Consider the following 9,882-nt stretch of genomic DNA (forward strand, 5'->3'; position numbering starts at 1 on the left):
TAATGCCATTTACTAATTAAAAATGAGTCCCAGATTACAGAAAGTCTGGAATGAAGCGGCTTACTAAAGTGGTGGTTTAGCTCCTTGAACTGACTACACCAGAGTCTGTCATTAAACTGTCATTTATTTGAATATTGCTCAGCAATTTTCAAATGTTCTTCTGACAAGAGGCAGTGCGGTTTATGTTTCGCACAATCCTCTCCCCGTGTTTCGGCCGGAGCTTCTTTTACCCCCGATGGAGACGCGTGGCAGGACTGCGGCAGGTGTATTTTATTCGGCAGATGTACTGTAAACGCATTACAGCAGATCAGCTGGATTTTTTCCCTTTAAATGTACACTGTGAGATCCAACTTGCAAGCCAGCTGTTTCTTATCGGCCCGTGTAATCTTCCCGAGCCCGGCTTTGCCTCTTCCTCTCGCAGCTATTTCTGTAACGGGATCGGACGAGCGAGAGCGCCGCTATGAATTTTAATGCTTCCACTGGGGAATCCCTGCCGCCTCCTCCTTTTGGATGAGATCCTCGAGGAAAGACCCAGAACAGAGCGAGGAGGAGGAGGAGGAGGAGAGGGACGGCGTAGCCGCGGTACCGGGAAGAGCGGGGAGGGGGAGCCGCGGGGTGTAGTCAGGGGCCGTGGCGGGGCCGACACCGAGGCGGGCACTGGGGCGGGTGGGAGCCATGGGGAAGGAAGGATGGCTCGGGGCGCGTGTCGCTGCCTGACCGCGGCACGTCACCAGCGGCAGCGGCCGGAGCGCCGCGGTCCCGCCGCCGCCCCCGCGCACATGCACCCGCCGCCATCCCCCGGGGCCGGCCGCGACCTGGACAGCGCCGAGGGCATCCCGCTGGCTCCGGGCGAGAGACAGAGCCCGCGGACAGGGCGCTAAAACCGCCTCGCCATCCGCACGCCGCGGTCCGAGAGGAGGAGCCCCGGGTGCCGCGCCGGCCGCCGGCACCGCCGCCGCTCCCGCCGGCACCCCATGGATAAGGCGGGCTCGCTGCACAGCTCGGTGCCCGGGCCGCCGCCCCGGCTCTACCTGCCGCGCAACTTCAGCTGCAGCGCCTGCCTCTATGGCAGCCTGGCCGAGCAGTGCAGGGCGGGCTGCAGCCCCGACGGCGATGCCGCGCCCACGCCCGTGGTGCGGGAAGCGGCGGGCGAGAAGCCGCCGCAGACCCGCGGCCGGGAGCCCACGCTGCCCGCCGTGCCCCCCAGCCCCACGCAGCGCCGCCGAGCCAAGTCGCTGCCCACTCCCGGCGACCGCAGCCTGCGCCCCGCGCTGCAGCAGAGCCCGTCGCGCCGCAAGACCGTGCGGTTCGCCGACTCGCTGGGGCTGGAGCTCACCTCCGTGCACCTCTTTTGCGAGGCCGACCTGCCGCGGGTGCCTCTGCCCGCGCCGCCGACGCCGCGCCCCGCCGACCTCCTCAAGACCAGGAAGCCGCCGGCGCTGGGCGACCTGGAGCCGGTGCTGTTCGGGCCGCCGCCGCCGCTGCTGGAGCCGCTGTTCCCGCCGCAGCCCGGCGCCAGCCCCGGCTTCGCGGAGCGGGTGCGGCAGCACAAGGTGAGGCTGGAGTGGGTGCGGGCAGAGCCGGCGGGGCTGCGCGGGGCCGTGCGCGTCCTCAACCTCGCCTACGAGAAGGTCGTGTCGGTGCGCTACACGCTCAATGGCTGGGCCAGCTGCGCCGAGGCCGCAGCCACGTACCAGCCGCCCGGGCCGGCCGACGGCATCACCGACCGCTTCGCCTTCCTCCTGCCCCTGGGCGCCGCCGCCGCCGCCGCCGACACCACGCTGGAGTTCGCCGTCCGCTACCGCGTCGCCGGCGCCGAGTACTGGGACAACAACGAGGGCAAGAACTACCGGCTGCGGGGCCGGCAGCGCGTCCCGCCCGCCGTAGGGCCCCCGCAGGACCCCGACAGCTCCGCCTGGATCCACTTCATCTGACACGGGGCAGCGCGGAGCCCGCGCAGGGTCGGGGGGGCCCTCCCGGGGGACGCGGTGCTCTCCCCCCGCCGCCTGCCCCGCGGGCCGACCGGAGTTTGCCCGAGTTCCGTTTACAGAGGGGTAATTTGTGTTTTCTGTGTCGCTAGCGGGGCCGGGGAGAACCCTGGCTCGCCTCCCAGGCGCTCAGGGGCTGTGGGCAGGGAGGCCGGGCGCGGGTTCCCCCTCAGAGTCCCGAGCACTGTGGCTTCCACCAAAGCAGCGGCTGCCGGCCGGGCTCCGGTGACAGCGGCCGGGAACGTGCGGGATTTGCCGGCCAGGACCGGGATCCGCAGGTGAGTGCGCATCCTCCCGGGCCCGGAGCTCAGGCTGAGCTGCTGTCACCTCAGCGGGTTACACTGCCACAGGGCATCCCTCCGTCCTATTTGCCTAATCCTGCTCAAGCAAAGCCTGGATCCGCCCTCAGCGCCTCGCTGACCCATTCGTGTTAATTGTTCCGCGGGGTCAAGGGCCTGATAGGGCAGGCTAAGGGATAGATTAGTTTTGAACCCAAGAAGACAAAAGTGCGGATGCCCCAAGGTGTAGCTGTGTTTCATTATGCAGTGAAAGTTCGATTTCAAACAAAGATTTTTTAAAAAAAAACCCTATTTCAGGTATTCAATAATAGTCAGAAAGAAAAAAAAAAATAAAACAGCGTCACATCCTATTTGAAATGCAACTCACTGAGAGATTTTCGAAAGAAAGTGCTTTGGTTTAGAATTCGTGTGGTATGTTGATGGAAAATTTTGTCAGGATCTGGTGTTTGTTTCAGTAGGATTGGTCCCACAAAGCTGCTTGTGTTCAGGTCAGCAGGAAAGTCGTGGAATTGCACCAAAGGAACGAGAGACGGCAAGCGTTGAATCCGTAATTCCAGTCTGCAATGAGCAACACCTTCATTTTTATTCCTGTTAACAGTTTAATTAAACAGTATCAGTGCAGGAGCCTGCTTTCTGAATTTTCTGCTCCAAACTCTTCATAATAATTTCAGTAAGCGATGGATTTCACAAAAGAGGTGAGGTTTAATCAGACAACTCAAAGAAACTTCTACCTTGCCATATAAAAGTATATCAATCAAAATTATACAGCATACTGACTTCTGCCTTCAAAGGTGTGTTTTAAATTATATTAGCACTAAACAAAGCATTTTCCTTTTAAAACATGCTTTTTCAGGAGTTCAGCTGCATACAAGTTGCGCTGGTGCCAAATCTGGGTGCTAATTTTCCAGGATTGAGGCATGTATGTGTTTGCTGGAGAGGGGGCTCTGCAAATATAACTTCTGAGAGAGGCAAAACCATGTCAGTGTGATTTTCTGGATGCAAAGGACTGTAAGATCAGGCCTTTAGGTTTTGGATTTTCTGTAGGTTGTTTCGAGATGAAATGCAATTTTTTTTATATGTATTTTTGTTTCTTGAAAGGGTTAAGTGTCCCAAGCAGCTTGATTAATGTCTGGAATAATGAGTTCTCACAGAACCTTTTGACTCTGGTGAGAATTGAGAGCAGTTTTGTCTCCTGAGGGTGTGATTCAGTCAGAATAATTAAACATATAAATTCTGGGGAAAAAAAAGAGGTCTGGAAACTCAGTGGGAAAATGGTATTTAATTTCATTTCTGTAGATTACTGGTTCAGATTTAATGGAAGTAATAGCAAGACTGCTTTCTGTAGTATTGGTAGCTTGGTTTTAATTTCCTACTCAGTGTTCTAATCCTTGTGCTTTTAATGAACCCGAATTTAACAGAATACACTGTCAGCATCTACTGAGTATTTCACATTTTAGTATATTAATGTCCCCATCTTGTAATACAGTAATCTGGTGAGTTACTAGAACACATTTATAAAGCTAGAATTGCACAGCTAGGGTCTTAAAATGTTAATGATTAAAACACATTAAGTGGTGTATTTGATAAAGCAAGCCCAAGTGTCTTTTAGTTGAACTTTACATTCTATAAGAGCCTTAATACTGGAGAGAAGGAAAAGGACTTGTCTCCATTTGAAAGCACTTTGAAATCTGCTAGAAATACAGCAAACCATCATTTATTTATGTGTTGTAGCTTTCCAGAGCTTGGCCTTTCTAACTGACAGAGTGAACCAACAGCAGTTATGTGGACTAATGAAAATGCTTGGAGAATAAAGTAGTTTCTATGCATTTTAGAACATCTGATGCTGCAACTTTGCTTATTAAGTTTTAACCGGATTTCCTGATTATTGTTTCAATGGCTTTAAAAAACATGGACTGTGCTGAAAAACATTTTTAACACTGAGTGATTCTAGAACTCGAAAAATAATTTTCCAGTGATTGGCAGTTTTCATTATTGTTTGATTTATGCAGCATATGTAGGTCTCTAAAATTTCTCCAAAAAATCTCTAAAAAACATTTTAAATCTTCTTCTAGCACCTGTGGCTTAAACACTTTCAATTTGGATTACCTAAGTGGATGTACCTGCATCAAGTGCACAAGGAGGTTGTTGTATTTCATTTGATTTTTGATCATGACTTAGGTGCACTTACTGTTGTTCTTGGTTGGAATTTTACAGGCAGAATTAGGCTACGGCTTTATAATACTGTTCAGATATTATTGTTCTTTTATTCATGTCCACCTTGGCGAAACACAAATCTGAATATTCAACGTTTTGAAGTCGTAGCATACCTGGAGAGTGTTTTGCAAAGCAGTGTCCTGAGCTTTCAAGCAGTTAATCCTGACCTCAACCTAAATTTTGTGAGTAACTTTATGGGCTTGATCAGAGATTATTGATGAGACACGTGCAAGTGCAGTAAAAGATGTGGTCTTGTAGAAGATTTTGAGATGGCTCTATTGTGATGCCTGGAAAGAGAAGGCTGCACCCAGCCAGCTTTGACCAGAGAATGCTATTGATGAAGTCTGTGGGAGGAGATTGAGGTGTTTTCATAGAAATTACCAGTAGCATATGCCAAAGCTGCACTACCTTGATTACACATTTGCACTTCTATCACGTAGATTTATTTCCAAGAAAGGTTTATTCACATTTCCAAACACAAGTTCAGTTCAATGGCTGGGAATGACTTTTTCCACTTTTTCCAGCATTCATGTAGTTTTCAATCCATTAGATTTCAATCTCAGCCCATCTATAACACTGTAATACTTGCTAGAAGCAAAGTGATAAATGGAGATTAAATAGAAATGTCGAATGATATTTATATAATACATAAACAATGACTGTGAGGAGAAAAACTTGAGTTGAAGGGGGTCAGGTTGGCAGGACACCAATTATCTTATTGGGAGCTTGAGCAAAACCTCTTTTAAAATTTTGTATTTTCAAAGAATTTCGTTCAAGAAAAAACTTTCACAAGCAAAGTTAAGTATTTGAAAAATTTCCAGCCTGTCAGTTTCTGGAAAAAAATGGTTTTCTATGCATGAATGGGGTCCATGCCACCTCCCTTTCCAAGTGATACCAGAATGGTTTAGGCAAGGCAATAATCCTTAGGTCATGTACATCAATTGTAAGTGAATTATTCATTGCTGATGTCTCTGTAGGTGTAAAAGTGTGTCTGTCATTTATGGTGCAAAGTTGTGGCTTTATGAAATGTGCCATGTTGTTTTACGTGCACTATAACGCTCATTTATACAGCGAGTGGAGTTGTACTGTACGTCTGATAGACATGGATGTTTGCTGCTTCATACTGGAACTGGTAGGGGTTTTGCATGTCATTCTATGCCTTCTGTGGCAATATTTTGGAGATTTACCCTAATTATTAGAAATCCTAAAAGAAATGAGAGCGATTAAGTGACCGTAAATGGAATTTCAGCTAGCTACACGTATTATTTATTAGCATAAAATCAGTAACTGAAGGTGGTGCACTTATTTTCATTAAATGTACATAATTTCAGGTAAATTTTTTTTCTCCTTTTACCATTTGCAAGTAACTTTTTGATGTGAATGTGTGTGCCTCAGTATCTCAGCAAACAACAGAGTAAGTGCACACTCAGTTGTTTCAGCAGATGTGAGGGGCAAATGTATCACTTGAATGAACAAATGTCTGTTCATGCATGAGCATCAACCCTTTACAGATATGTGAAATGTTTTCCCATAATGCCAACAGGCAAGCAGCTGCTAATTTTAATGGAAAGTAACCTGCAGAAATACTCAGAAGTTGATTTTTTGAACATATCATATATGAAAATTTTAATGTGCCTTTCAGCATTTCCTAGAAATAAAGCTCACGTGTTCCTTAGCTCTCCCACCACAAGTCCAATAATGAACTTGTCATTAAAATGAAATTTTTACAGAAATATAATAATCCTAATTCCTGACACATTTTTAACTGTGCCAGAAATTGTGTATCTATAGCAGCCGGAAGGATTTGATAATATTTTCCTATATTACAGTGGAAAAAATATTAGCCAGAAATATGTCTCCTGGTACACCTCCACATTTATGTAGCTAAGTAAAAAAGAAACCAATTGTGACTTAGAGTTAATATAACAGAACACATTTGTTGTACATATTCACCTCTTGCACAAATATTCTAAATATATATTCTATCTGAAGCCAGAAGTTCTAGTTTTCTATGAAATCTGCTTGTGGACACCTGGTCTTTTCAACTTTACTCTTACTTATCTGATGCTGCATAATGCATATTGTTAAATTTTTTTGATGGATTTAATCTGTCTGCAGGGTTTATATCATGAAACAAAAGTGCTCAGTGCAAGGAATATCTGAAGAAAATTACTTTTACCTTCCAGCTATTCTGCATGGCTTTTTGGCAAATCCTCAGTAATTCTGTTTCCTGTAGGTACTCCAGGTGCACATGCTTGGAGTAAATGGAAGGATTACTAAATGGAATGGAAAAATTTTTGAGCACTGAAATTAAGGATTGTCCAACATAAATAGTTCAAGGCAAGAAGTAAATATAGTCAATTGTTGCTGTAAAATAAACCCCACTGGCCTTATGTAGAGCTGAGCAGTATTTTGTTTAAAATGGAAGACAGTGGTGTATTCCAAAATTAAACATGTTCAGGGAAACACACCTGTTTCAGTGAAGGTTTTCTCAGGTTCAGCTGATAGGAGAGAATTGCCCTAAAATAAAGAAATGATAAGAATATTTCCTTACATCTGTGAATGGGCTTGAATGTAGGTCTTCCATGAGCAAAGTGGATACTGAGCTATAAAACCATTGGCTATTGCTTGGAGGTTTCCTTTATCCAACTTACAAATACTGTTTTAAAATACCCTCATAGAAAGGATTTTGAGGTTTCCCCATCTCATGTGAATATTCTCTTCATTAATCACTCTGGCTTTTGCTTGAGGCCTCTGTTGTGGAGGAAAGATTTGATTTTATTTTTATGCTACATAGGAAGATTATTTTATGTTAGATTTTTGAAGGGGAAAGCAGGGAAAATTTTTTCCTTGCGATTTTCATTTTTTAGATATTAAACAATAGCATGAAGTATAAAAATTGCTTGAAATTACATATGCACTAGTGATTCCAAAGAATATAGCTAAGAATAATGTCAAGTGTGAGATGTGCTTGTTAAAAAACATACGTGCTTTGATCTAGAAAGGCAGGGAGAAAGTCCTAGTCTCCAGTGCAAGCTATTAATGCCAGGGATTTCTTTCTATGCAATTCTATGGTGCACCTGTTTTTATAGGGGTTAACTTGATTGGTGTAGTTCATGTATCAGTGTGTTATGTATAGAATATTCTGTTTAAAGTATCATTAAGGAAACTGTGTGTCTTAAATGGTGTTACAACTTTAGGCTCTTTTTTGTCCAGCCCGACTTCACTAAATCATAAGAAACTCCTCTGAATAACAATGATAAGACAATATTTCCTAACATTGCATAATCAAGTTTCACACGTTACGCTTATCACCTTCTAGGATAAAAGTTGTGCTACTGTTGTGAGTTTTAAAATTTTTGTATTTCTGTACCTTAAAACAAAAAAAGCCAATTTGTGCTACACTTTTAAACACAAAGAGCTAATAAGTGTGTTTTTGCAGCTGATAGAAAGTAGTCAAACTAAAATTGGCTTGGATTACTCGGGCGTCAAGTTTCTAAACTGTGGCATAAAAAATGTTTGTGTACCTCCTGTGCCTCCTTCTTGGGGGGGCACCCTGGGTGCAAAACCTGCCAACATCTGGACACGAATCCGGGTTGCACTGCAGGAAAATTGCTGTGACAGGATTGCTGTTCTTGGAGAGGTTTGAACAACCCCAACTCCTCCCTTGCAGTGTTACACAAATAGAGGTTCTGTCTGTTGAAGAGAATGTTCTTCAGTATGCAGGTTTTCTTACTGTTTCTTTAATTTACTGTGACTTCATTCTGAAAAAAACAAAGTAACTTAACTCTGTACTTGACTAGTAAATTACTTTTGGTTGTAGTGTCTTCTGCAATGTTTATATTTCACCAAGTAATGTTTGTTTCTAATGTTTGTAAAAGTAAATGTAATATCACCAAAAGTCAAAATCAACATTTTCTAATAATGCCTTGTAATTTACCTAGCCTTACAGCATTTCAGAAAATTTTCCACCAAAACTGCATCTAGTCACTGCTTGTCACAATTATGAAAAAGAAATATGTATAAACCTGTAGCTTCTAGCTGCCATTAAAGATTAATGAGACAGATCATGAGCATGTGGTGACTATAAACTTTTTTTTTTTCTTAAACCGACAAACCACGATGTCTTTTTTTGTTGAGGATCTGAAGCAATGATGTTCCAAAACCTCCACCGTGCATGTTGGGATGTACCTGCACATCTGAGACAAATACCTGAGATTTGGGTCTCATTTCCCAGCCAGCCTGTCCTGAGAGTGTCTCCAGTGAGTGTTCTCTGTGGAAGCTGCAGGAGGAGTTTTGTTGGGGGCATGGGATGGGATGTAAATGTATGTGGCTGTTTTTATTGTCTTGTTTCAATAGCACCATTTCAGCCCCATTTTAGTGTTCTGTGGTTGAGGACAGGCCTGAACTGCAGAGCTGGGGCTGTCCCAGTATCAGCTAAATGCACTCTTCCAAATATTCTTTCTCTGTTCATTGCCTACTTCAAAATATTTGTTTCTTGAATTGTTACAGTGTGCTGCTATTCAATCTTTTAGTGTACTCAGTATCCTCTCTTGCAATGCCAAGAACAGTTTTCAGCTTTTCTTTAACTAACACTTTTAAAGCCTTTTTAATAATACAGATAAAAGCCATACAGCCACAAGGAGAAAAAATGTTCTGTGTTTGTTCTCATATAATTGGTACAATGTATTTTTCTATCCTCTTTCAGAAAGATCTGCCTAGCTGCCTCATTAATAATATTTTTTGTGTGCATGTGTTTCTTTGAGAGGGTGCAGTAATTAATATTAGCCCTAGATTTCTTTCCCTTTTTTTTTTTTTTTCCAGAGGGAATGGTTCGTGATTTAACATCCATCTAATCTTTCTGTTCGAGTAAAAATGGACTCTTATCCCACATAAATTACAGAATCCAGAACTCTTTTCTTAAGATGCCATTACATAAATATTAGTTAGAATCACAGAGTGTATTTTTGGTGAGGAATATGCTTTGAATTTAAAACTGCTATTATACTTGAATGGTCCTGAAATAATGAGATTACAGTTCTGAGTGAAGATTATAATGAAGGTTAGTTTTACATTGTTCTTGGATTAATTTTTCTTCTTTTTTCCACTCTTCCATGGGCCAGTATTATGACTATGGTAATTTTTCTGATGATTAATCAGAATTACATGTTGTAGATAGTCTTATTAATAACAGGAGTTAAAATAAGTGAAGTATTCAGACAGTCATACTACTAGTAGTGATAATAATAATAATTATTGTGGATGAGGGTGATACACTGCAGGAAAAAAAGAGCTATGCCATAGTGATATTACACCAGGTTTATCACTGGCTTTGCCTCGTCAGTTGTGGCACACGTGAGGGCTTCTCAGGACAGCCAGGA

The 9,882-nt window shown here is 44.0% G+C and overlaps 1 protein-coding gene across 1 annotated transcript; it reads left to right on the forward strand.

Annotated features, from left to right (window-relative positions):
* Nucleotides 1-678: 678 nt before the first annotated feature.
* PPP1R3E (protein phosphatase 1 regulatory subunit 3E) lies at nucleotides 679-8,575 on the forward strand. Its single transcript, XM_066194663.1, has one exon. The coding sequence runs from the start codon at nucleotides 975-977 to the stop codon at nucleotides 1,932-1,934; it is 960 nt and encodes a 319-aa protein (XP_066050760.1). The 5' UTR covers nucleotides 679-974; the 3' UTR covers nucleotides 1,935-8,575.
* Nucleotides 8,576-9,882: the final 1,307 nt, after the last annotated feature.

This window comes from Chamaea fasciata, unplaced genomic scaffold, assembly GCF_029207755.1.
Source record: "Chamaea fasciata isolate MVZ Bird 193981 ecotype frontalis unplaced genomic scaffold, bChaFas1.0.hap1 SCAF_12, whole genome shotgun sequence".
In the NCBI taxonomy this organism is placed as follows: Eukaryota; Metazoa; Chordata; class Aves; order Passeriformes; family Sylviidae; genus Chamaea; species Chamaea fasciata.

Excerpts from the sequence above, each read along its gene's own strand:
- PPP1R3E (XM_066194663.1), top strand. The coding sequence starts at position 975 with ATGGATAAGGCGGGCTCGCTGCACAGCTCGGTGCCCGGGCCGCCGCCC.